General features: G+C 38.6%; 3 protein-coding genes across 8 annotated transcripts; 2 read left to right on the top strand and 1 right to left on the bottom strand.

Annotated features, from left to right (window-relative positions):
• Nucleotides 1-661: 661 nt before the first annotated feature.
• arfgap1 (ADP-ribosylation factor GTPase activating protein 1) lies at nucleotides 662-11,327 on the bottom strand. Of its 6 annotated transcripts, none has more exons than XM_037447890.2 (13): nucleotides 11,086-11,323; nucleotides 9,565-9,635; nucleotides 8,938-9,047; nucleotides 8,676-8,847; nucleotides 8,278-8,378; nucleotides 8,115-8,201; nucleotides 7,904-8,018; nucleotides 7,773-7,829; nucleotides 7,628-7,660; nucleotides 5,804-5,860; nucleotides 4,775-4,834; nucleotides 4,266-4,321; nucleotides 662-4,170 (listed from the first exon to the last, which is right to left on the bottom strand). In XM_037447890.2, exons 2-13 carry the CDS (start codon nucleotides 9,622-9,624, stop codon nucleotides 3,831-3,833), a joined length of 1,248 nt encoding a protein of 415 aa, XP_037303787.2. In that variant the 5' UTR covers nucleotides 9,625-9,635; nucleotides 11,086-11,323; the 3' UTR covers nucleotides 662-3,830. The 6 variants fall into 6 exon arrangements, 5 of the variants coding, with proteins under 5 accessions (XP_037303787.2, XP_037303788.2, XP_037303792.2 ...); XR_005114109.2 differs by having other exon boundaries at nucleotides 4,096-4,170; nucleotides 4,557-4,834; nucleotides 11,086-11,327; XM_037447891.2 differs by lacking the exon at nucleotides 5,804-5,860.
• A 1,706-nt stretch (nucleotides 11,328-13,033) lies between these two features.
• LOC119193947 (ammonium transporter Rh type B-like) lies at nucleotides 13,034-14,953 on the top strand. Its single transcript, XM_037447885.2, has one exon. The coding sequence runs from the start codon at nucleotides 13,041-13,043 to the stop codon at nucleotides 14,487-14,489; it is 1,449 nt and encodes a 482-aa protein (XP_037303782.2). The 5' UTR covers nucleotides 13,034-13,040; the 3' UTR covers nucleotides 14,490-14,953.
• Nucleotides 14,954-21,453: 6,500 nt separating this feature from the next.
• On the top strand, nucleotides 21,454-26,846 carry LOC119193953 (translocon-associated protein subunit alpha-like). The gene is made up of 9 exons (XM_037447903.2): nucleotides 21,454-21,610; nucleotides 23,275-23,393; nucleotides 23,465-23,558; nucleotides 23,711-23,838; nucleotides 24,243-24,377; nucleotides 24,563-24,639; nucleotides 25,401-25,479; nucleotides 25,767-25,860; nucleotides 25,992-26,846. The coding sequence occupies exons 1-9, from the start codon at nucleotides 21,541-21,543 to the stop codon at nucleotides 26,054-26,056; spliced, it is 861 nt and encodes a 286-aa protein (XP_037303800.2). The 5' UTR covers nucleotides 21,454-21,540; the 3' UTR covers nucleotides 26,057-26,846.
• The last annotated feature ends 51 nt before the right edge of the window (nucleotides 26,847-26,897 follow it).

Raw genomic sequence — 26,897 nt, 5'->3', positions numbered from 1 at the left:
ATATTTATTTAAATTGTATTTTTCTTCCCAAGTAGGCGTTGACCATTCGGGCTAAAAACTAACCTAAAATTATAATTATAAACATGCTAAGCATTTTTTTTCTCAATTTGCTCAATATTCAAACTATACTTGCAAACCTTTGCGTTTTGACGGGATTTCACAGACGTATATTATTTTGGGGGGAAAAAATAGTAAAAAGTTAGAGCCATAAATACTGATTTTCTATTTCTGTTTAACATATAGAGATGTACCTATATTAAATATCAGGAAGAGAGCTATAATTAGTTTGTGTCTGATAACAATAAAGGCTTTTTTATATGTTGGGAGTACTCCTTTATGTTCCTACCTTCACCTTTGTTCATTAACTTGCTTTAAACAATTTGTTGAATAACAACTTATTCAACTCAAACAGTGACAATATACTTGTGTCCTGCTCTGTTGCAATTATCCATCAATACTTCCTAACTAACTACAACAATGTTATTGTCTCCTGTATAAAATACTGACCATGAGTCAAATGTTCCCCAAACAACTGGACCATCATTAGACAACTTGGGATTTCCCCCCCCAAAAGAACACTTAAACACGTAACATGTATGTATGGCTGTTTGTATCAAGATCAACGACTTTAGATTCTGCTCCACACAAACAACAAATGACATTCACGGCACTATACAGTTTTATTCAACACAAAAACCACGTGTACAAGTAAAATATCCTCAGCCTCAACTGAGCAGGTAACAGAGGCTTGCCTCATGGGATGGTTGCTGGTGACACTTGAAGGAGAAAAGCAGACCACTGTACTCAAATCCACTGAGGAAACAACTTTCAAAACAGCTGAATGTATTTAGTTTCACAGAACATCTCATGCATGACATAAAAATAGCATTTCTGACAAATAGTTTCATCAACAAATACGGACATACCCAATCTCAATTTCTGTTCGACAGGCACAGACACTGAGCCAAAGTACTGCTCTGGAAAGTTTAAAATTTGGCTTCGGATGTATAGAAAGAAGACCTATAATCAAGACCTTTTGGATGCATTTATGTAATCAGCACATTCTGCAGTCAATAAGTGTTTCATGTATACCAGTGACCTCATACATCCACCATAAACATGTCTAGTATTTTGGAACTATAAGCTCATACAGATTACCGACATGTGGCTGTTCAAATGTTTCTAGTGAAACCTCAGATGACACAGCACAAAGTCTTCCATACTTTCTCTGGCAGTTTATACATTTTAAGTTTTGTCATCATACAATAGAAATAAATCAAAATGAGTGATACAGCTTCATTGTGGAATGCTGGGGGTTAACGATATGTATTTCATGGTGATTTACCTATATGATCACCTCACTGTGTCCAAAACCCACGAGTGATCAAGAGAAAGCAATCACAGCTGTTGAAGGGTTTTCAATACATGACGACAGAGCTTCATCAACACAAATGTTCGGAGTGACCTTTTTTTTTACATCGTAATGTCATGGATACGGATCAATAGACCCATATCTGTTAAGTTACTTTAACGCACGTCCTTCAGCGAAGACAAGATTAGCCACAGCAAAGGCTGCTACAATAAGGTCTACATCAACACAATGCTGAAAAGGTTCTGGGAAAAAAAAGAAGAAAAAAAATGTGATGTAAACTGAAGACTTCTTAGAGGTAGGAAATGGGCATTTTTCACATCAAAGCTTACGCTAGTGAAATATTATAGGGCTGAAGCACCCTACCAATCCAGCAGCTTCACTGCACTGGTTAACAGCAGCGTGAGCAGCTCCCAATAACTACTGGCCAATGATTACAGACACCCAGCCTCAAAGAATCAGATGTGCACCATGCAGATGCAAGGATGTAGTCATTTTCTGTTGAAAAGAGTTTACATTTTTTTGAAAAATCTGGTGTTGCTCCAAATGTATTTAACAGGAGTTCAGTTTGATGGATTTGCATCACTTTTGACAACTGGGCATCTGTGAGTTATTACATGCAAACACCCTTCAATTTAAAAAGGTTGGCACCTTGTGTTAAAGGAAATTAGAGGCCAAATGGGAAAGTCAAAATCCTCCTAATTCTAAACTATGATGGCTCACTTGAATTTTAGGTTTACTACAGGTTTGTTAAATGCCCAATTTCACACAGATTACATTTGCAATTGTTAAAAAGAGATATATTTTTAAAGACACATTGAGTGCAACTCCTGAATAAATTCATAACAAGTGTCCAATCACCCAGCATCTGTCAGGCCTCATTGAATGCGACCCATATGTGTATCAAATTCTCACAACACATGATGCCAAAGGTGCTGCAATGCCCCAGATGGGGAGAAAACAGAGTGGCTTTATGAGATGAATTTTACAATGACGTTAGTTCTGTTGAGGTCACAAGTTACAGGCGGTCAACATCGGTGTCAAGTCATTGAAACACAAGCTCCTCACTTGCATACAGTACAGTATAGAGTGCAATGAGACGTGTGTGTAATTATCCACAATACAAATAATTGTCAAAAAATAATAAAATCTCAAAAGAAGATCTGCAAAGTTAGAAATGAACAAGTGACTTTTGAAAATATGAGTCAATATTCATGGTTTCTGCTCAACGGCTATGCTCATTAGAGAATGACTGGAATTAGAGCTTACATGGTCAGGATGACCTGTATTCCAAGTTTCAATAAGAAAAATATCAGCCTGTTTCAAGATTACGTAAATCCACCAGTAGATCAATAATTATCGGCCATCATAATTGGACTTTGTCATTAAACTCTGGAATATTTTTGCTGAAACTATTCTTAACCCAAATAGATTACGCTGTAATGTACAGAATAACGTGGTAACTTAATATGTTGCACAATAAAGTATAAATATTTAAGTTGTATAACAACAAAATCCTAAAATGATGTTGCAATAAATGTTTGAGTTGCAGAAAGGTTAGTTTCAACAGCGCATTGATGTTAAATTAAATGTATCCGCATTCAGAAAGAGCCAGTGGTCGAAGTGCCAACCACGTGAACACCAACCTAACCATTTTACAACTTAAAAAGTTAAAAATATTCCAAAGATTTATTTGTTTGGGACACAACTCTTTCAACTTTTAACAATCCAGTCCATTTTCCACTCATAAAAACCTGATAATGTATCGACAGTTTGGTGTTCAAACCCATTGACTATTTGCACATTTTAAACAAAACAGAAAAATGGAGACAACAAAAAATACTACAAATGTAATTTACTGTAGGTCCAATTTATTACACATTATTTACCTTAAATTGTACGTATTCGACCAGACTTGATTAGCGACAGTCAGCTGGTTGTTTGTTCATTTGAGTTAAAGGCCTTAATGTGCAAAAGGTCAATGGGCAGAACAAATCAATTTGATTGAGCAAACATTTTGCCATTGTTTAGTCAATCATCCTGTATTTACAAGAATATATATTTATAGTGTCCGATTTTCTCAGTCATGCATTGGAACCATTATTATTAACCCTGTAGAGTATGGACACTGGCTTATTCAACGAGCTCAGGCAGAATGTTATAACCATATCTACACCGATTCATTTTTACTTCCTGATGAAAGGCCATTTACAATAAAATACATGACTGAAAGTCAGTATAGATGTATATTTTTTAAGAATATCCCTTTAACAATAAGCAAAACCTAACTTGGACTTCATTTACATGTATTTATTGATTTTAGAATAAATATATTTTGATTGGGTTGATGGGAAGCTCTTTCCCTAAAAAGTGCCAGTGAGATGAGAAGAGGAAGAGAAAGAGAAACAGGGGAAAGGCCAGAGTGGGGAAAAGGTTGAGGGGATGTATGGCTGCGAGGTCACTACCAGTCGGCATTATCCCAGGTTTCCTCAGCAGGTTTTGTGGGACTCTTCTTCGTCTTACCATCTGCGTTCTCCCAGTTGTTGTCCCAGGCTTCCCAGCTCTCCTCTGTGCTGTGTTTATTGTTGGACGCTGCTTCGGAGCCCCAATTGTCCCAACTGTCAGAGCTCTTCTTTGCAGAATTATCTGCGATGGTCCAGCTGTCACTGCTGGGTGACTTCTTGGCCTTCAAGGAGTTGCTGCTGCCAAAGGTTTCCCAGAAGTCCTTTGAGACCGGCTGGCTAGAACTGCCCTGATATCCCTCAGTGGCATCCATGTTTTGGTAGCTCTCTCCGGTAGACCTGCACACAGTCAAGACACCCTTTTGTTTAATTCACACTGAGCAAAATATTTCGTATGTGGGATATTTGAAGAAGAATTAAGTAGTTATCATTACCCATCCTCCGGTTTTCCCGTGAAGAGATTAGTCAACTTTGAGCCAGCTCCCTGAACCTAAAGAACAGACCCAGACATTTAAGCAACTGTTTAAGTGTTAAAACATTGTGACTTGGAAGAAACAAATGGTATTTTAATCAATCTGAAAATTAAATCCAATGGTAATCAATAATGGTGGTTAAAGGGATAATAATCAATACACAACTATGAAAAATATTATAATGCATTTCTATTTTTAGCAACAGTTAAGAGGAATGGTTTCTAGCAACATGTATCAGCAGGTTTGACTCACCACCAGAATAAAAATGGCGGCAAGAAAAAGAGAAGACATTAAATTAGAATTGTTTAAACATTCATCATCACAGCGAAACCAGTCTCCTTTGAGTTATGATGCAGCAGGCGTGGTATTATAAATGTTATAAGTTCCAAGTGGTGGATCAGAGCAGCTGTTTCTGGCTCGGGAGACTGGTTTGGCATCTGTACAGCGTGGCAGAGCTCTGCCCAGCCTACCTTGGTTGCCAGCCCAGTGATGCCGACTGCCATTTCATCTAGAAATTTGCCATCTTTTACCTAAATGAGCCAAATTGTTATTAAAATCTATTAAAAACAACAATATCCATCCACATATGTTGCATGTAATAAGCAGCAGTTAGTTTTTGATTGATTGGGAAGGGATGTGTTTTGTTAAGGGTGCTGATAGTGAACATGATTAAAAACAACATTTTGCTGGATTCCAACAAAAGGTTATTCTTCAAATCTTCAACAGAAAGTAAAGAAGCAATTACCGATCAGCAATAGAGCAAGAATATTGTCACAAAAGCGCATCCTATAAATACCTTAAATCATGAATGCAAACTGTACATTAGAAGACAAAAACATTTAGCTTTTTTACTAGTTTCTTAGTCATTTTCTGTAAATCAAACCTACAGAAAAAGAACTTCTATTTCATCCTACCGTATTTCAATTTTCATGAACCTAAACTAAGGCGAGATTAGATTTTTTTTTCAGTTTCTGCTAGATGAATGGGTAAATATATTTGACATATAGATTTAAAATATTTAAAAACAAACATTTTAAATTTAGCATGTTATTATGCTAACATGCTCTATGTGTTTCAGTGTGGGAAACTACATAGGACAAGCCTTAATTGCTATTTAACTTTTTTTTTATTAAATAAAATTAATCAATTTTAAACATTTCGACATGAGACCTGATATATACTTTGGTTCCTCCAAATGTTTAAATGTTCTTGAAGCCTCACGTGACCTAAAGTTAAATCTGACTCTCATACGTTCCCAAATAAACCTTTTGAAGTTGTGTACTTCGTCAGATCTTGATGCTGAGTCACTAATGGATTTTTATTTTTTACATCTTTAAAACCGCAGCTTTTGTCGTCAAATGTAAGCAGGCATAAAGCAGATAAATGGACACGGACAAGCAGTGCAGAAAATAGCACATTCACATCTGAAGCTTTTCTTTTCCTCCTAAAGGACTCTATCCCACCACCAAATCTACTTCAACTTCAAACATCAATGTTACCTTTTCTTGGGTGGGTTTGATAACATTCTCATTTAATGTCTGTCCTAACTCTGCAGCCTAGTTGGAAGTCAGAGAGGAGAATTCACTAGAATGAAACAGTTAAACATTCACAGTAGAACAAGACACTGTGCTGCATGTTCTGAAGTTGCATGAAGTGACATTTCCATTCAACGTGACACTGAGCAAGCACTAGAGGGTGTAATGGTTTTGAAAAAATCAAGCTTCTCTTATGAGGCAACACTGCAAATCATTAATGTAAGTGTAGTTAAACGATACCCCAGAAGATTAAGTATTTGTCTATGCATCTTAATTCTTCAAAGAAACTACGTATAGGATTCATGTTCTAACTCACACGGGTCTCTCAGGTCAATAGTGTCCACCAATCGTGAGCACGAATGTGGCCACTAAAAAGCACAGCCGACCAATCAGATAGCCAAATTGTGTGGACCCAGAGTATATAAGGCCAGATACACACACGCTGGCTGCCTCTCTTTAGTTTGTACAGCAGTTGCCTAATGACTGCGTCCCCACTTCAAGAACCTTATCAGTGCCTGTCATGTCCCGGCCTCGTTGATGGGACGGATCCTCACAACGGAGGACAAGAGGGCAAGAGAGCAAGAGCCCTCTACAACCTTGTCTACGTGATATGGGGAAGCTGAAATATTTTGACAAAATATGTCAATTTAGGACAAACAGGTAGCAGATTCTGACAGATTAACAGTGTGTTCACACCGAACACCCTAAACCCGCTGCATACTATCGGGGGATCACTTTGAGTCAATCAGTGAGTAAGAATCAGTGTGGTCAGGCTGTCAGTGAGGATAAATGTTATAATATTGTAACCCTAGTTCTAAAAGCATGAGGTCAATAGCAAAGGGGGCCTGGAGGCTGCTAAGCAACTAGCTGAAGAGAGTCGGGTGTCAGAGAGACAGTGTGTGTGCGGCCTTGTATACTCTGGGTTCTGCACATATTCAAGTAGACACGTCCTGGATGAATGGCTATGACATAAGACTCCTGTAGCGGGCTGCATCTGTGCAGGAACTAGGATTACAATACAGCTTCAACTTTTACAATTTTGTTGTCTTATGCATAGAAAATAAATAAAAACCACCTACACATCAAAACAAATGAAAGATGTTGCTCTGCATTGATTTGGATTCATTCTAAACTTAATTGTTTTTACATACCATTACACTTCTACGCCACATTTAGCAGTCAACACAAAAACTGTCATGCATGAATGGATAAGCAACTATCAATGGAATAACATTTGTATATTGGGGGGTAGGACTTAAAGTCAATCTCCATCCCACAATACAGTAACAAACTGTCTTCCACAGGTTATCCACGTACGTAACGTAAAGTATCGGCCCCAGTAAAACAGTATACAAGCAGAAGCACAAGAAGATGGCGTTCACCATTTTGCAAAAATATGTTTGTGCTGTGAAAAGAAAGTCTAAAAAACAGAAATGCTAACAAAAAGTATTAAAAGAAAAAGATAATGTGCATCTTATAAAACATGATGCAGAAAGCGCCATGCGCCTATTATCTGCTTTACCGGTTCTGGGGGAGCGTTATAGCCCTTTAACTACGTCCAGAGAAGGCACAGAGATTATAAAAGGTAGTCACAGTTATTGCAGCTTGAAATTTACATTATATGAGAGATTAACCAAGCAGATTAGCACACATTTTTTAAACACGTGATAATTCCCATTGGATCTTGGGGACCTATTCTACAAAACTAAGCTGTCAGATGGAAACTTTCAGTGTAATCCAAAAATGAGTAGTACCGATAACATGTAATCGTGAATAAATCAGTCTTACCTTCAAGGTTGCTTGGTTGGCAAGTTTAGATGTCTATAATAGAGGAGAAATACAAAAACAAGTGAGGCATCTCTCCATTTATTATGAGGGTTAAATAAATCAAATTCGACACAGAAGAAAAACAATGAGCAATAAATACACCTACATTATCTTTAGCGATTGAAGCAAACTTGCTAGCTCCAACAGCAAAATTGCTCCAGCCCTGCAAGAAAAGATTTACTTTGAAAAATTGCCAAAGGGGGAGAAAAATACAATAAAAAGTACAGCTCGACCTACTGAATAAATAGAAGTCATAGCATTGTTGATGAAGTCATCCTCTTTTTTCTCTGGGGTCACAGTGTTGCCAAAGCCAACATACCGATTCTCTTGATTCCCACTATAGCCTCCTCCACTAAGGAGGCATAAAGAAATAAAACACTTAATTCAAACAAACCCAAAGATAAGTGCATTATAAAAGAAATAAAGAGAATGAACAGGAGGCTCTCACCTCTGATATGAGTTAACGTCATCACTCAACCAGTCTTCAAAAGCCTTGTCACCAGGTTTTGCTGAGCTTTGGCCAGGTCCTCCAGAGCTGTTTGACAGAAGCACAAATTCACTGCTTTAATACCAGTCCTGTGGTCCGCCGTTGGGTTAAAAATCACTTTTACCGATGAGAGGCCGACAGGTTGGTCTTGGGTTGAGGGGATGTCCAGTTTTTGGCAGTGGATGTCTCAATGGACCACTCCTTACCCTCTGCTAAAGTTGCGACCTGTTATATACAAAACAGAATTTATTAATATGAGCGTAATAAGACACCTTAACAAGTTAGCTATCTCAAAGGAGATCGTCCATCTTATCTGGTATACACACTGGCAATTAGGAGTTTAAAGTCTAGTTCCTGCTTTGATCCATTTAGTAATTGATTGGTTAAAAATGTTCATGGACACACGAATTACCGATAAACAAATAACACCCTAAACTTTCTGTATGAGATAAGGCAGAATGTTGTCCTAAATGGAAAATGTGTAAGAAATGAATCAAAGACCTATATGGCTGCACACCTCACCTTGTCTCTAAAGAGTGCAGCAGCTTTGCTGTTGTATTTCTCCTGTAACGTCCAGGTGGGATCATAATCTTCTTGGAGTTCAAGAAATAGACGAAATGCTCCATTTCCTCCCGCTTTCATCTTTTCAAGCTCGAGATCTTTCCACTTGTCCATGGTGACAGAGCGCACAAAACTGCAGATAGGGCAGAAAGACATTACTCTTTATCAGGCAATGAAAGATCTCAAAAAGCCTCAGCACTATAATACATTCAAGTGTTCTTACCTGAGATGTACTCCCAGGCCTCTGTGCTTGCCAGAGCACTCAAGACAAATCCAGATACCATAGGTCACACTAACCCATTGAGGGTTGAAAGCACCACATTCAAAACATAGCTGAAAAACAATTGAACAATTAATACATGTACACATATCTTAAGGAACCACTACAGGAAGGGATTCACAGATTTCTGTGCATTGAAGATGTTATATGTTGCCTGATTCTGTAGTCATGAAAAAACTATACATAGCACAAAATAAGTGACCCCATGTGTTTTAATATTGACTATTAACATTTTACAGTGAAGTGAATGCTCAGTAAATAGAACAATAGTACATGTATTCATTTTGGGCATTTATTTTTAGTTCAGGATACATATCTGTCCAATATTCTCACTAAAGATAAAGGCCGACAAGATGTTCACTGGCAGCAAAAATTGGACCCAAAATGACTATTTAACCACTTTTATTTGTATCATTGACGAAAGCAGGAAAACTTTCTGAAGGGTTGGGAAATTGTACTACTTGAGCATCCCAAACACCTGCTACCTACAGTTATGTGAATTTTAAGGGTTCTGTGGGGTGACAAAGAAGAAAAGGTTATTCATATCAATACGCTGCTGTAAAGGCTTACATTATTCTCGTCTTGGGTTCTCACTTCCTTCAGAACTCTCCTGGTCCTTGGACTCGCCATTTTGACCCACACTGAAAGACAATGGTAGAGGACCTTTGAGAAAAACAGCAGTTACCAGAGCATAGTAAGACATTGTCTAGGTTCAAAAGACACACATTCAATACTATTTAGGATTAATCAGCTACTTCGTTAAATAATTGTCTATTATTGAATGAATGAAAGAATTTATTTTTTAGAGCACTATTTGGCATAATGAAATGATATATTGCTAATATAACTTTCTCTTTAAAAAAAAACCGTTAAAATATTCTAAAATAATATATTGAAAACCATTCGAGGTTGATTATGTTAACATTCTCACATGTCAGAAGCTGTCACCAATGAATGTTTAGCTTGTTTGTTGAAATTAATTCACTCTAATCTGTGATTTAAATAACTGTTGATCAACTGACTATCACTGTTATGGCAATAGTCCCAAGCTTTTATGCTTTGATTTAAGACGGATTACGGAACATATAATTTGAAGGTAATGGCCCTGTTCACTACAACTTTATTACAATATTAGAATGAAGACACTTTTGTAGCAGCCTCATTATTATGAGGTTATCGTACCTCGTGGCACTGAGGCAGCAGGTTGCACAGACCTTTAACTAGAATGCATTGTGAAGTTATCACTAATGACTTATCACAAAGACCTAAATTAAAGATAATGAGGCAAATAACAGGATAATATGAAAAGAGATTGTTTGGTACAGATTCACTCCCTTCACTGCTGTAATCCCTAAACAGCCGTGACTTTTGTTTTTCTCTCATCAACAAAATTCCAGAAACGGAAATATATGCAGCGTAACGTGTGTTTTAAGGTGAAACGGAGCTGTGAGATTCTCAGACAGGTGCAATGTTTTCACAGAGAGGCTTCGTAAATGCTGACATTCAGGTGAATTTGGGCCAGCTCCGACTGGAGAAACGTCAGCAAAGTGTAACGTTGCATTCTTGAAAGTAACTAGCATCGCTTCATTCACAGCATCACAATTCAATAGGATGAAATGTGCAAGGCCTCAGTCTAGCTTTGAAACAATTATTATTATTATGTCTTATCAATTTTGTTATTATTGGTTATTTTGTAGGAAAACGTTTTGACGTTTTCATTTGTCCACCACAGCGAGGCTGCTGATAAATCTGATTTGATTATTTTTTGTGAGACTCACTTGAAGCAAGAGCTGAATGCAAATAACCGTAATTATACGACAGAAGTCATGGTTCGTCTCTAGCTGGAATGAAATCACAAATATTGAAATTGTATTCGTGGTTTGCTCACAGAAATGCAGTCGTGTTACAAATACTGACGTTACAGACGGTTTATATCGGGTTCTGTTTCCATTTAACGTCACACTAGCAACACGTTAAGACGGACGTGGACATTTCACTTAATTATTGAAATGTTAAGTGAATTTGATGTGCTACCTACTGACCATGCTAACGTTAGCTGCAGAACCGAGCTAACGTCAATTGAACAGTTACCTGTCTGTGATTGATGAACAACGACGGCGCTGTTTTCAGAAGGTCTGCTCTAAGAAAAACTCTAAGAAAGCTTTTCTTCTGTGGCGGAAGCACAGTAAATTCAGTCACAGGCCGTGTCAGGTCAACAGAAGCGTGTTATAACGACGGGCTCCTGATGTTAAGCACCGGTAGCCATGTTCCTGTTTGCATACGTTGGCAGTGCGGTGCATCATGGGAGTCCAGCGTCCTCTTCTTCGTCTTTGTTAATGTGTCGTCTTCGCTCTCTTTTCCCTCTGCCGCCTCTGCTGCTTCGGAGCATTTAGCCTAATGTGCACGTAAACCGGACCGCCACAAAACCTCGAAATTCACAATATGTCTCTGCTCTACCATTTTAAGACATTATATATCATTGAAAAATGTATTGACCATTCAAGGGCTACAAGCAATGCCTTTTTCTCCCCTGATTAGTAGACATTTGCGTTATTTAGAGGCTAGACTCAGATATCGTTCTCCAGCTTAGTTACTCCAAATAGACTAAAAAGTTACAGTTGGTCTTGTCGTAAAAGTGGGTGGTGTTACCAAGCAATGACATTGTGACAGTAAAACAGCATAATAAAAAATACCAGGACACTCAAACCAAAGCAACTAAATTGAATTCAGCCAGGAAGAAGCAAGTGTGCTGTAATATTCAAAAGTTCTCAGATGACACAGCCCTGGCAGCTACTAATCGACTCGGCTTATAAACGAATACGTTGTCAGCTGGTGTAGGCTCAGTCAAGACTTTTCTTCTTGAGGAAGTTTAGATCTTTTGATATCAGCAGAAAGCTTCTTTGTGTTTTTTATTAGGGGATCTTGGGGTTCTCTTCTATGCTGTGCTCTGCTAGGGGGGCTACGGATGAAAAAAAACAGGATTAATGAGCTGATATACAATGTCTGATCCACTGAGCGACTCAGAAGGTCTTTTATTCCAGCAGCAGTTTGATTTTTCACACTTTCAGGTTGAGCATATTTCTGAGGTTGATTATTTTTTATGTCTTCTGGTCTTGTTTGTTCCTTGTAACCTGTTTCTTGTCTGTTGTGCTGTGTGAACTGCGTCTATTGTTTTCTGTATGAGAACATTTCATTTAAAGATTACTTTTCAAAAACAACTTCTTTTGGGGACCCATAGCTGGTCTCCAAAATGTATTCCCCTGCCATATTTCCTGTCCCCACTAAAGTGTTCACAGCTATACCTTTTAAAGAACGATTTCCATCCACGTATACCCAAAGCCACGAGCGGTTTAACTTTTTTACATTTTTACTTTACTTTCACTCAATTTAGAATGCCACTACATTTATGAAAAGGGGGGAAACCAATTCAATCATAATTTTATATGTGTGATTACCTTGATTCATGAATAAATAAATGGATAACATTAATGGAATTGATGAAATGTTGAGATTAAGTTGGCTGCCATGACATTGCAATACTTCTAAATTCAGACGTATATATATATATATATATATATATATATACACTGACCTCAACGGTTTGAGTGCCACGATCCAAAGTCTTATCTTAATCCTGTCCTAGCAATATGGCAACTAAACATTTATAGCCTTTTGTCTCATAAAACCAGCTCCTGAAAGAAGTTTATTAGTTCAGATTTTCTCAAAGGCATTAGTCCACTACAGTTTGTCATCAGGAGCAAAAGTATTTACGTTTAGCTCTTTTTAAGTGTATGAATATAATTTGCATAATGCACCAATAATAATGTTGTAGGCATTTAGAATCAAATTCATGAATAAAATCAATGTTATTGTGAATAGAACTATAATTCAACAACTTCCATGTTGTAGTTTATTGTAGATTAAAGTACAGTCCACACTGATTGGAGTTGTGCTCCTCAGCCAATGCCAGAAGCTCTTATCTGATGAAATAGTGGTATAAAGTCTTGTTTCCTTCTGCTGGGAGAACAACCTTGAGCAGCATCATCATGAGTGGGTCTACAAGTCTGCAGGTGCGCCTGCCAGCGTTGGTGCTCGTGTCAGAGGTTGTTATGATAGTTCTTTATGCGGCTTTTGTCACTTATGATGACAACGCCAACGCGAAGATGCAAAACAATGCAACCAACCCAATGGAGAACTCCCTTTATCGAGACTATCCCTACTTCGCAGACGTGCAGGTGATGATCTTTGTAGGCTTCGGGTGCCTGCTGGCCTTCTTTCGATTCTATGGCTTCAGTGGAATGGTCTTCAACTTTCTGACGGCTACATTTGCGATCCAGTGGGCGATCCTGGTGCAAGGTTTCTTCCAGTTTTACTACGCTGGTAAAATTCACCTGGGAGTGGTCAACCTGCTGAATGCAGAGTTTGCCTGCGCTGTGGTGCTCATCTCTTTCGGAGCCGTGCTTGGTAAGACCAGTCCTGTTCAGCTGCTGGTCATGGCGTTACTGGAGATACCTCTCTTCTCTGTGACAGAGTGGGTGGTATTGAAATACATTAGAATCACAGATGCAGGTGGTAGTATTCTTATCCACCTGTTTGCCTGCTACTTTGGTCTAGGGGTGACGTTTATGCTTTACCGCCCGAGCCTGAACAAGGGACACTCCAAGGAGATGACTAGTTATCAATCTGACATCCTCTCTCTAATGGGGACCTTGTTTCTCTGGGTGTTCTGGCCTTCTTTTAACTCTGCTCTGACCTTAAAGGGCGACGATCAACACAGAGCGGTTCTCCACACTTTTTTAGGTCTAAGCTCGTCCACCATAACTGCGTTTGCACTCACAGCATTGTTCAACAAGAGAGGCAAGCTCACAATGGCTGATATTCAGAACGTGACTCTGGCAGGTGGCGTGACTGTTGGGGCTTCAGTGGACATGATGATTTCCCCTGTAGCCGCGTACGCCCTTGGCATCATGGGCTGCACTGCCTGTTTCTTTGGATACAAGTACCTGACCCCATTTCTGGCCAACCACAGGATCCAAGACCAGTGTGGCATTCACAACCTGCACGGACTCACTGGCCTTATATCATCCACAGCCGGCATCTGTGGGATCCTCCTGGCCACTGAGGAAACCTACGGGCCCAGCATGTACCAGATCTTTACCCATCGTGCTCCACCTGAGGGAGATCCAAAGCTCCAGGAACTGCAGAGGCTGATCCCCGGGCTGAAGCCGGGCTTGGGTCGTACTGCCCAGGAACAAGCTCTCTACCAGGTGGCCGCTATCTTCTCCACCATCGCAGCCTCTGCAGTTGGTGGGCTGCTTACTGGTTGGGTCATGAACCTGCCCTTCCTGGCATCCCCATCTGACGAGGATTGCTTTGATGATGAGCTTTTCTTTGACATGCCTTCTCACTTTGACAGAGTAGAAAGGCTCAAGAGCCCCAAAAGCTTTGACGAAAAGGTACAAATGAGCTCAATGAACACATCAGTCGGGACATAGAGGCAGTCATTATAGGACGTTTTATTTCTGAATTTGAAACCTAAACATTAGCCCTTTAATAGAACCTGTTAACTGTTGTAGGTGGACAATTATGTGTAAAACGGCAAGTTAATGTATGTAATGTTGTATTTGCTTTCACATAATATGCATAACATTCCATTTGAAATACACATTTTTAGAATTGCTTTTTTCCTTCATGAAACATTCTAAATCCATGATTGAATAAAGTCATTAACATAATTTCCTTTTGTCTATTTCTTTATTATCTTGGACTATACTAATAAAATGGAAGCAGAAGAACGCTGATGTGTTGTTATTTTTATCTGGAGGCTGTAGACCTTATGAGAGCCAATGTATGATGATCTACAAGCCAACAAGACATACAATCATTACTTGACATTTGATTGTTTTCAATAGTGTTGGTGGCACCATTTGATTCAAAAGCTATTGCTTTCTAGCCATATATCAATAAAGTATGTGAAACATTAAACGTCCTTAAAATTCTTTTATAATCTATAAATACATGTTTAATGATTTACTAGTATTATTTACTAGTTTGTTTATCTGTAGGTTATTGGGCTATATTAACTTTTAATGGACAAGTCAACATTTAGTGTGTCCTGAAAAAAAAGATAACACCAGACACAAGATAACAAATATTAAGGGAAAAGTTATTCCCCTCACATGCCATTACAAAGGTCGAAGAAAAATATTACCACACCATCTTTTATTTAACAGTAAGGTCAACAAAGGGCCTTATTGTCAAGGAGAAAGCAGAATTTATTCAATATGTAAAGTGTACTGAAATCCAAGTTTATAACACTGTCGATACTTTGATCATCATCTTCATGGAAATAGCATATAGAAAAATGCATTCAACATTGTGATTTCATTTCAACAACATCACAACAAAAGTGGACCTGTAAGTGAAAATGATGGACCATTACAGTAGACTGTACTGTGTGGTTGAAAACAAAAATTTCACTTGATATTGATGGTATCAATTTAATCACCTATCATAAATAATGTTTTGGTAAACACAATGAAAAAATCTCACTGTGATTTTGCAGAGAAACAACAAATAGAAAATGTTATAAAATTATTGATCAAATGCTGTGCTCTTACACCCAAAATGATGTAATAAACATCAACTCTCATACAACTAATACAATTCAGTTAGTGTGCATGAGCGTTGTAACATGCACTGCTGAGGGACAACAAACAGTACCATCCTGTGGTGGCAGGTCGAGATGATTTAGGGGACCTCAGAGATGGTTGGCGTAGCCCTCTCCACTGTTTGCAGTCTGAACAGTTTTGGTGCGCTGGTTTTGCACGGAAGCATACAGATCAGACACTGTGGTCACGGTGTCAGGGTTGCCTTCATCCTTCATCTCTGAATCCAGCTGCTCCACCAAATAAACTGCTTCTGGGTATTGGGTCAGTGAAGAAACCTGCCCAGATTGGGACCTGGGAGCCTTCACGGTCAGGTTGGCATAGCAGTCCTGAGTTTTAGAATAGAGGGAGAAACAAAGAACAGCAGTGTCATGTGTTGACGTGACATTATATACAAAGGACAGCTTTAAAGAGAGTTATAGGAAAGTTATTTAATTTTATCCAACACAATCTCCTCAAACTCAATCTTTGAAAAGGAGCTAACAGATGGTACCTGTGACTCAGAGTTGACTATATGTTGATCCCTCATAGAGGAAGCGGGTTGGGGATCGCCTCCAATGGTCAAAGTTGTACCTGTGGAGAACAGCATCATATTTATAACCGACCCAGGTAAAGGAATTGAAAGAGACACACATGTACAATGCACTTACTTGACGGTGAGTAGATTATGTTTCCATAAATAGGATTATCCTGCATCTGGCGTAGGCTACTTTTTAAATTGGACACACAAGGAGGATATGTGACTTTTTTTAGTCTTCTGAAAAGCAGAGCATTAGAAAGGAAATAGATTTGCCTTTTCCATTGAACAGTAAATATTTGTACATACCTTTGTCTCTTCCTTATTTTACAGAACCCTGTAGTTGAAGAATAATACACTCACTGTTAGACCCAGAAAATTAGTTTATCTTTGGATTTTTCACAAGAAAATAAAGTATTTACCTGAGGAATGTTTTGATATGCAGCAATAAATATTCCAACAGAGTGAGATGAATAGTATTGTGCTGACAATGCCAAACATCACCTCTGGAGGAAGGTTTAAAGATCCTTCGGGGGGAGGGGAGGGTGGGGGTAAAAAAACAAGAATTAAAATAATGCATTGAAATCATACTGACATATCCATTGAAAAATCAACAACTAAGAATGCATATTCAATTCAATTCAACTCTTTATTACAGACTCACGGTCCAGATAGCACAAAAAAAACAACAGTAAGTACATAAAATACAAACAGGATCACAAGCTGAGTACATAGACCTACGAAGGCTGCATGAACAAACAGTTGTACCAATGTCTCCACAGCTGGGACTGGTAGCGTGTAGTGCTAAACCTAGTGGTGCAAAATGTATATATAACATGAGATGAGGTTCCGGAGGTTTTCATTTTCTATCTCAACCTAACCACGTGTATTTGAGGTCTGAGGAAACCAAAGAACGTTATGCTTCAGACATAGAGACAAAACTGATTCATTGAGAAAAAAATGTCATTATGTTTATTGTTCACCTATTTTGTAACCCAATCCATGTCTGAACCCATCCTTAGTGTAACAGTGGTAACACTGATTTGGATCGGTCAAACATGTGGTCAGCTGACTAGATGCATTTTCTTGTTCACAAACTTCTTGGGTTGGACTCATATTCTGCAAATCTAGCTGAAACAAGGTTTGACAAAAAGTAGAGCGTATAGTCTAACAGTTAAAATAGTAAGGGTGTGTGTGTTTCGTTTCCTGCTCAGAAAATAGATCAAGAATAAATAGATCAAAGCAGATTTGCGTCCCCTGCAGAATGTGTCTGCAGTGGATCTGCACAGTTTTCTGCAGAAGAAGAGGAGGTTTTAACTGAGACAATATGGCACATATGAATGTGTGAACTGTGCGAAAGTGCAAAGTGCACCAGGTATGTGCTGCAAGAATGTGTGCTCAGCAAATGTTGGATGCATTTCCTTCCTCAAAAAACATTTGCAAAGCAAAGAAGTGCAACTTACAGTAACAGACTATTCGAACATTTCACTGAACTTACATGTCTCCCAAGAAATGTTCAATCACTGTTCCTTCCTTTTCTCCACGACAATAAAATAATTTCTGTAAATCCTATTGTTGTACCAGTCCCTTTTATTGTTTCTATAACTACTGACATCACACTGTTCAAGTACCATTAGAAAGAAAATCTAACAAATAATAGATACATATATGCATTTACTGAACTGTTATTTATTATTAAAATATCAAATAAGAAATCAAACACAAGCAACAAGCCAGAAATATTACACAAATTACTTAATTCAAGTGTGAACAACAAATTGTTCAAAACGTAATTAAAATTACAGAATACAATTCATTCCAGAACTGAACAGAATGGAAACTGAATAGATTAGCGACATATTTGAAAATACCTGACATTAATAGGGTAACTATATATGTATCCCATAATCCTAATATACAACACATCATATAGAGATATACATACGAATATGTATTATTAAAATATGGAAATCTTTCTGTGCCTGACTTTAGGCGAAGCAGCACAGACCTAATTAACCCACTAAGTGATACTAAAAACATGCATCTGTTTCACTGGCTGCCTTCAGATAGAGTTTCAACAGAGCGTGTCTGAAAGGAATGGTTAAATCACATTGTTAACAACGCAGCAGTGATGGTCTATACAAATCCTTTATTTAAGTTATAAGGCTAATGCAACACTGTGTGCAATATTTTGTGACATATAAATGTCAATGGCATGGAAAATGTTACTTAAATAAAAAATCCAGAAAAACATCTTGTTATCCCCTGTCAAAAGATTCAGCTTTTCAAAAAGAAAATAGACAGAGACGTGTGTATTACTCTACACTAGCAAAAGTTACTGAATGTTACCCAACTAGTCGCTGTAATTTTGATGTGAAGTCGTACTTGATGCAGCTGAATGTGCCATATGCCACGGACGACCTTTCAAATACACATCAACGCGCACACCAAGAAGGATGGTGGCAATGTTTCTATTCCTTCGATCAAGACTCACCAAAGAGTCCTGTGGAATTGTCACACTTTTCCATGGCAACGAAGCTTTAGCCAAGGACAATTTCCTCCGTCTCTTTCGGTGTCTCTCTTACTAAAATGCCAATGTAATGAACACAACACACTACAGTCTCTGTTGCATGTTGATCCTCACACAGTGTGACGCATAACGCGCTAGCAGGATGTGCTTTTGCAGAAAACCACAAACTTCTTTCGACTGAAAATAACTTCAAAGCAACACAAGGAGTGGCAGTGAATCTATTGTTGACACTATTAAGGAATACTCGTACTCCACATCAGTTACCCTAAAAATATTTGTAAAAGTAAATGGTCACATATATTGGGTCAACTATGCAACATATTTATCATCTTGTCATATTTCAATATATTTTAAGCGGATAAGTTCCCCCCTTGACATTCAAAGAAACCTTTTAACATTTAATAAAATGTCCCATTACATAATCAGCTCAGTGTTGTTTTATAAAGTCTTAAAGTCAACTGTGCAGTGAAGTGTGAAGACAAATTTGATTATCAGTGTCATTTTAGATGAATTATTTATGTGTTGACATGCAGACTAGTATCCTGGACTTAAGTCTCCTCCTAGTTGTAATGGTTTTGTGGATCTAACGTTTACCACAGTTAAACCGGGTTATGTAGCTCTCTGTATGCCTGATTACAAAAAAATAAATTCATCATCATCATCATCATCATCTCTGGATGACCACTGCAAGGGGACATTAGATGCATTTATGGCAGGAAATAATAAAAGACTCAACTCCGACCTGTTTCCTTGTCCAGCTGGTCCCCAGGTGTGTTTTTACACATCCCATCGAACAACACTGGATGACTGGTTCCCTGTAATATGTGTGGGCTACTTTAGGTCAAGTCCACGTCCACCTTCACAATATGATATTATATATAGTTATTTTAAGAGATGGATCTGCAGAAGGAGAAGCCACGGAATGTGTTTCTAGGAATTTACTGTATCGAAGGGAGCACTGGACACATGGAAGTGTCATTATTATATTTGACATGATAGGTCCAATAGAGGTTTTGTATAGCAGATTGTGCTGCTCATCCTGGTGATAATGTATTCAGCCCATTGAATGGCTGTATGACATTGAATGAAATCAAAGGAAGCATTAATAAAATAGACACTTCTCATGGAACGACCAATCAACCTGAAAGAGTTCATTTGTTTTTTAACCAACCATATTTCATCTCTAGATGTCAATAGACAGCATTGGTCCTACAGTGGATCACATCACTGCAGTTCTCAGCTGCTTACACTGGCTTCCTGTCAAACAAAGAATTGACTTCAAAATCCTGCTGTTAGGTTATAAAGCAAAGTACATTTATGATCTGATAATACCTTTTGAACTGCCACGAACCCTTAGGTTGTTTGGGACTGGTTTACTTTCTATTCCCAGTCAGAACTAAACATGGAGAAGCAGTGTTCCGTTTTTTCTGCTCCACATATCTGGAACAAAGTCCCAGAAAGCTGCAGGTCTGCTGAGTCCCTCAGCTCCTATAAATCCATATAAAAGACTTTTCTGTTTGCTGCTGCCTCTAATTGGCCATTTCTGCAATTCAAAATTCTTAGAAGGACAAGACATTCTTAAATTAAACTGCAAATTCTATTCTATTTTAAATCTTTTAACATATTTTTTATCCTTTTAACTACTGTTTTTCTTTTAAGTTTCAATGTATCAATGTGCTTAACTGTTTGTAAATCGTATGCTTTATGTTTGGATGTTTTTAATGGTTTTGTGAAGCCCTTTTAAAATGCCTTGTTGTTGAAATGTGCTATACAAATTAAATTGCTTTGCCTCGCCTTGCCTTACAGAGACATCTTGAGGCCTTTTGGGTGTTACACATCCTACACTGTTGTACTTTCCCTCATAGTTCCAGACACCCTTAAAACCCTGATGTAAAGGTTAACACAAACTCAGATGAAAAAATTATTAGTGATGCAGACTAGAAAACTCATTTTAATTGCAATGTCATCAAGATTTTTATCTTTAGAGGGACCTTAGTGTACAGTTTATGGTAGCATATTCAAAAATCCTTAATGATGGACAACTTATGTTAACCATCTCATGGTTTCAAGGTAATGAGCAATATTCATTAGGCAGAGTATGCCCGAAATATATAATTGGATATCGCAATATATTTCTGATGCACGAACATTTAAAAAGCATGGCATTTCTGAGAGAAACATAGCAAATATACTCAAGGGAATTTTTTTCAACAACATTCTTTTTCAAATATTAATTTTTACATTTGAATTCAGTTCAGTAGAAGTATAATGTATATACATATATAATGTATAATGTATATATATATATAATATATATATAATGTATATATGTATATATATATATACACACACACATATATATAAATAAAATGTCCATATACCGGTATATATATATATAAATTAACAAAATAAAATGTGCAAAATAAAGATTACATCTTAACTAATACTACTGTTGAAATCTGTATTGTAGATAGTCAAGAACGCATTTGGGGTTATTTAATGATATAAAGTCAATGAACTTTGGAGTTTGAACAGCCTGATGTCTTTTTCAAGCTTGAACAATGTTGTTTAAAAGCAAATAATATATGAGAGAGTTGCCACGTGTTTCATTCTTTCTCCCATAGTAAAATGGACTAAAACACAACATAGGGCCTCAGCTCAGAAGGAACGCAGGAGGCGGGGCTACGTCATCTAACCCCGGAAGCGGGGCTCCGTCAACTAACTGCGAGGGCGGGGCTACGTCATCTAACCCCGCCTCCTGCCCCGCCGCGTTCCTCTCCTCTGCTGAACGCTGATGTGTTACTAACCTTAGCCTCAATCGAGTAACAAAAATGTTTAATTTCGGACCAAAAGTGCTGTTGCTGCTTCTCGTGGCCTTCCCCTGCGGGTTGGTCTCCTTCGGTAAGTCGTGTCCTCGTGTGAAGCGGACGCTTCGTCTCGTCTCCTGAGTTGGGCAACAGTTAAGAAGTTGATTAGACAGCCCCACGTTTGTATGGACGTGGCATAGTCACGTAGCCGATCCCCAGCAGCTGGAAGTCTTCCCAGCTGCTTTACGGGCGTTTTACCTGCAGGTTTACACATAACAAAGCTATATCTCGTCTGTTTTACTGCAGTGTTGATCGTTGAGGCCGCAATTCGAAACTTGTGGGGAAAAAACGGAAAAAAAGCTAATTGTGTCGTGAAAAGCGAGGATGAGTTTCACTTCGTGGGCTTTAGATGTGATTTTTAACCCACTAAAAGTCCTCGTGGATGCGTCAACAGTTAAAATCTTGGTGGTGCTGTGACACGTCATCAAAGATAGGATGGTAACTTGTGTGGTTGGGTTTATATTTTTCCCTGTACAGTGTCCACTGATATCACTACAACTATTACAGGGGCAAAAGATGCCCCCATAATTTCCTCCAACAATATTTACAAGTTAGTTAACGTGTCAAAACATCGTAGCCGTAATGACGCGGTCCAGTTGCCATTGAATGTTTTGATCCTCGCCTTGACTGATTTTGCTTGTGCGGAAGATCAAATGTTCTTTAAAAAAATGTTTAAAAAAAGGAGTGATTCTTGCGCGGGGAGCAAATCCAGTCTCCGTCACCATCTCCGGCTCAAAAACCAACCAACCATCGAAAATTGGAAGATCGATTATCGATTATGCGAGGCTTTCGAGGAACTCTAACTGGCCGACAACGAACTGCCAACGTCGCTGTCAACCAGCACCGCGGAGGATTCTGCTGACTTTATCAAAAGGGAGCGAAAACATTAAGACATACGTGTCCTCTCGTCACCAGACGACCGAGCAACACATCATCGCCAAAGGTGAGTGATAACTAAGTGTTAACGTATATTATCTGGATATGATTTAACTGTCTGGACCAGGATCCCGTTACGTTAGCTAGCTCTGATTTGCTATTTAACTGACGTTAGCCACTATGGCTTGCTAGCTAGCTAACGTTAGCTAGTTCTGATTTGCTATTTAACTAACGTTAGCCACGGTGGCTTGCTAGCTAGCTAGCCAACGTTAGTCCGAGTGCAGTCAGTGAGAGAGGTTTCTCCTCCTCATTTCCGTCTTTTGGTTGACAGCCAAACAATTAGTTGAGACGGGAGTTGAATCAACGTTTAAATGTGTTCTTTGTTTTTACAGAAGCATGGAGTAATCAGCCCGATAACCGAGAGCCAACTGTGGAAGCTGTGAATCGGATGCAAAGACCGCGATCTGCACATTTGTCAAGCTATTTGACGTTGCTGAACTTATTGTTTAACACGAGAAACTACAAAGTAAAATAAATAAAATGGAATGAGTCTGATTTATGTTTTCTATTCATTTTGGTTCAAAAGAAACACATTGTAGACTACTGCCTTGTAGTCGTATTGCTGCCATTTGACGACATATTCATATACATAAAGCCCAAATAAGTATATTTATTATTTTTTAACAAAAGTTAAATGTTATTTCACAAGTTTCAAAAAATGCCCCCAATTTCTTCTAAAATTACCCTGGTTTTCAGTCAGTGGGGGGCGAACATTTCCTACCCTGCCGTAGCTCATATCGTGGCGTCTTCTGCCCCGAGCAGGTCAAGTCTCCGCTGACTCCGACTCCGATGAGGACATTGCTGATGACCCAGAAGCTGAAGCGGATGAGGAGGAAGATGAAGAAGAGGCGCTTGTCGAGGAAGATCAGATGCAACCGTCGGTATGTATGTTAACATCATGCAGCTGAATAACCAACCATGCTGATGCTCAAGAGAAGATGTCCCTCCTCAGGAAGGAGACGAAGAAGACTCTGATGAAGCAGCCGACAAACTGTTATCATCTCACCCTGATGCCGACACCACCATCATCTTCATGACCGGAGAAGGTGAGTTTATTTTTTAGGATTTCAAACAGTGAATTTTACAGTGTTTCTACAAAGTGAAGACGTCTCTAGATTGCTGTCGTTTTACGCATAGCTTTGTTCCTTCAACTTTTTACTATTAACATTATCTTTATTTGTGTTCATAATTATTTCAGAGTTTCCTGCCAACGAAATTGTGAGGTTCCTCGTGGGTTTCACCAACAAGGGAAGTCAGGATTTCACCGTTCAGTCTTTGGAGGCCACCTTCCGTTACCCTCAAGACTTCCAGTTCTACATTCAGAACGTGAGATTAATCTGAAGTTATACAAGCCAACATACAAATGTTACCGATAAAGGCAAACATGTTCTTCAACATTTCTACTACAGAGTTTGATACGAGAATTTGATCCTTTACTACTTTGATTTATTGTGAGATGATCAAAACGTCCTCAATACGTGTCTCAAGGCTTTTGGGATGAGATTGTATAAGAATATGTTACAATATGATTCTGAAAAATATAGAAATGAAATATAGAATAGCATGATCAGTGCAGTCTTTCCGATGTATTTTATTGCCGGCATGTAGAACTAGAAGAAGAGACTGAATCTGCACATTTGAAATCTTTTTATATCTCTAATGTGTTTTTGAATATGTGTGTATTGCACGAAATTCAGTCCATTAATGTGTGTATGTTGTGTGTTGTGTAGTTCACGGCGCTGCCTCTTAGTGCTGTGGTGCAGCCGCAGGCTCAGGCCTCTTTCGAGTACTCCTTCATCCCAGCTCAGCCCATGGCAGGCCGCCCGTTTGGTCTGGTTATCCTCCTCAACTATCTTGACACTCAGGTAAAAGGGTTTTTCATTATTTATTTATTTATGAAACGTATTGTGGTGATCTTTTCGTGGTGACGTTTTAGAGAGCAGCTGTGGCGTGATCATGTCAGATGCAGGAAGCTTCATCACGGCACATGTTGTCAAACTGTAAAAACGGTTCATGAGTTTAAGTTTACCACTTATATATATTTTTCCAGGGCAACGTGTTTCAGACAGCCATCTACAACCAGACAGTCAACATTATCGAGCTGGAAGAGGGACTGGACGGAGAAACGTAAGTGTTACCATGTTCCATCACATGCAAACTTGTTACCAAAAGGTTTTTGCTGTGTCTCATATTATTTAACTAGAAAAATATGTAATGAAGGCTGCATGCTATACAATAGCACCAACATGTCTGAATAGGTAGGTTGACATAAGCTAATTTCTGCATCTCAGTTTTATGTAAATATTAAATAATGTGTAAATATAATTATTTTTGCCCACTTATTATTTGCAAATTGTAGCTTGCATGCAGCTCTCTAAGGCTTCACAGCCCTGGAGTCCCAGACTATTGCAGCACATGTAAGAACCTGTAAAAGGAGGTGTGAAATTAGCACAAAGAGATTAGTTGTGATGATTTTGCTGCTGGCGCTAAAGGCAGAAACTGTCAACAGCAAATTATTCAAGCAAAGAGATTGCATCCTAAAATCCCAAATATTCCCTAAGGCTTGTTTTTGCTTCTAGCATAATACACATGCAGTCAACTGCAGAATATACAGGAAAGGTGATTGAAATGTTGTCATACCTCCATCTGCAACTTGCTTGGTTGCTACAGATATTGAAACATAGATGGCTTCCCATTGTGCCCATGCATTGTTGTTAGTGAGTCAAATAAACTGCAATTTATTCAAACTCTACATTATGTCTGAGTCAGCAACGAGCCGCGCATCACTTTTTGAGTATGATATGAATACTCCACTCACTTAGGGAACTCTTTTAACACTGATAATAATAAAAATAATTATGAATCTGTTTTTTTTTTTCTTTCTGCAGAATGTTTCTGTACATCTTCCTGGCTGGACTGGTGTCTCTGATGCTCTTTGGGATTTACCAGGTTCTGGAGACTCGGACGGTATGAGCTTGTCTTTGGATGCCTTTATTCTTTGTATTGCGGTATTTAAGTTTGGTTTACGTGATTTACTTGGCACATGGGAGGATTCATTTCCTCTGTTTTAACAATGCAAATGTAACAGAATAATTGCAGTGCATTAAGTCAATAGCTGCAAATGGACATTAACATGGTGTGATGTCTATCCGCTCCCCTGGGAAATATTCTCCTTAGACAGGGAGACTCTGCAGGTTTTTGGATTAAATGGTGATACAATTAAACTATGTTGCCTTTCAACTTGTCTTTTGCAGAAAAAGAGAATCCCTGTGAAAATAGAAAGGGGCACTGGTGGGATGAATGATGTGGACATCAGCTGGATTCCTCAGGAGAATCTCAATATCATGAGTATGTTCAGTTGTCTCTCAATTTGTTGAAAGTTATAACAGATAAAACAAGCACTGTATCTGTTTGCTCAGATTACTGTTAATCTCCATGAAAATGTGGCAACACATATCTGATCTTTCCATGTTTTACAGACAAAGCTTCTCCTAAAGCATCTCCACGGAAACGAACCAAGAGGGCGGCCGGAACAGACCAATAAAGCTGTCAGTTTCCATCCATCATCATACTGTCCAACAGGCTATCAAAGCTGATTTCCTCCCCGCGGTAACCCGACTCCCATTTACAATGGATCAACATCTCCAACCCGAGCATCGTGTTAGAAATGTTTGTGTGAATCGCATCCTGCTGCAACAACGACCAGAGAGCATCCTGGACTTTACTGCTCTGACCAGAGCAACGCCCTTTAGACACCAACGGGACTGAGCTACAGTCCACATTGACAGGGACTTTTTTTATCAGTATGTGTGTGTGTGAAAGGTGATAAAAGATGAACCAGTAAGTCATTAAACTTTTTGTGGAAAAACATCAATTGTGGTGCAAACCGCCCAAAAAGAAGGCAGAATAAATCAACCTGTCGGCTTTCAGAGTCCTTTCAAGTTGTGGTATACTTACTTTTTATTTTTGTAAGCTGCATTTCTAAGCTTCAAATATTTCCATGTTCATTTGTTTAATGAGGTAAATTGCCATCATGTAAACATTCTGCCTTCCCCATTGATACCCCTGTGCTTCTTCCAATCAGTCAGATATAGCAGGAGGTTTCTATATAAGTGTACATTTTCAGTTGAGCAATGGCAGCTGCAGTTACAACATATTAAACGGTGTGCTGTTGAGGTTTCTACAGGTTAGTTTACCTGTTCTGTTTTCACCGTGTTGAAATGTAACTTCTCCTTGGTTGAGAGAATCAAAATTCTTTGTTAAGGGCTGTTGGTGCAATGCGTTAGATTGCATCCCATTTCTTTGGGGATTTTTAAATAAAAGGGTGAACAAATCTCAATTTCTCTGAGCCCAATGTCATCAGATACGACCACAATCCAAAACTC

Source organism: Pungitius pungitius, chromosome 8, assembly GCF_949316345.1.
Source record: "Pungitius pungitius chromosome 8, fPunPun2.1, whole genome shotgun sequence".
Lineage (NCBI taxonomy): Eukaryota > Metazoa > Chordata > Actinopteri > Perciformes > Gasterosteidae > Pungitius > Pungitius pungitius.
Note: the sequence above shows the minus strand (reverse complement) of the source record. Positions and strands in the feature narration are given on the sequence as shown.

What these genes read in the sequence shown, in the direction of transcription:
- LOC119193947 (XM_037447885.2), top strand. Translation starts at nt 13,041, where the DNA reads ATGAGTGGGTCTACAAGTCTGCAGGTGCGCCTGCCAGCGTTGGTGCTC.
- arfgap1 (XM_037447890.2), bottom strand. Translation starts at nt 9,624, where the DNA reads ATGGCGAGTCCAAGGACCAGGAGAGTTCTGAAGGAAGTGAGAACCCAA. An exon ending in GAACCCAAGACGAGAATAAT is followed by an intron (nt 9,048 to 9,564) that starts GTAAGCCTTTAC and finishes ATTGTTTTTCAG; the next exon opens with CTATGTTTTGAATGTGGTGC. An exon ending in TCACTGGGCTGGCAACCAAG is followed by an intron (nt 4,322 to 4,774) that starts GTAGGCTGGGCA and finishes TCTGTTCTTTAG; the next exon opens with GTTCAGGGAGCTGGCTCAAA.
- LOC119193953 (XM_037447903.2), top strand. Translation starts at nt 21,541, where the DNA reads ATGTTTAATTTCGGACCAAAAGTGCTGTTGCTGCTTCTCGTGGCCTTC. An exon ending in AAGATCAGATGCAACCGTCG is followed by an intron (nt 23,394 to 23,464) that starts GTATGTATGTTA and finishes GTCCCTCCTCAG; the next exon opens with GAAGGAGACGAAGAAGACTC. An exon ending in AGGTTCTGGAGACTCGGACG is followed by an intron (nt 25,480 to 25,766) that starts GTATGAGCTTGT and finishes TGTCTTTTGCAG; the next exon opens with AAAAAGAGAATCCCTGTGAA.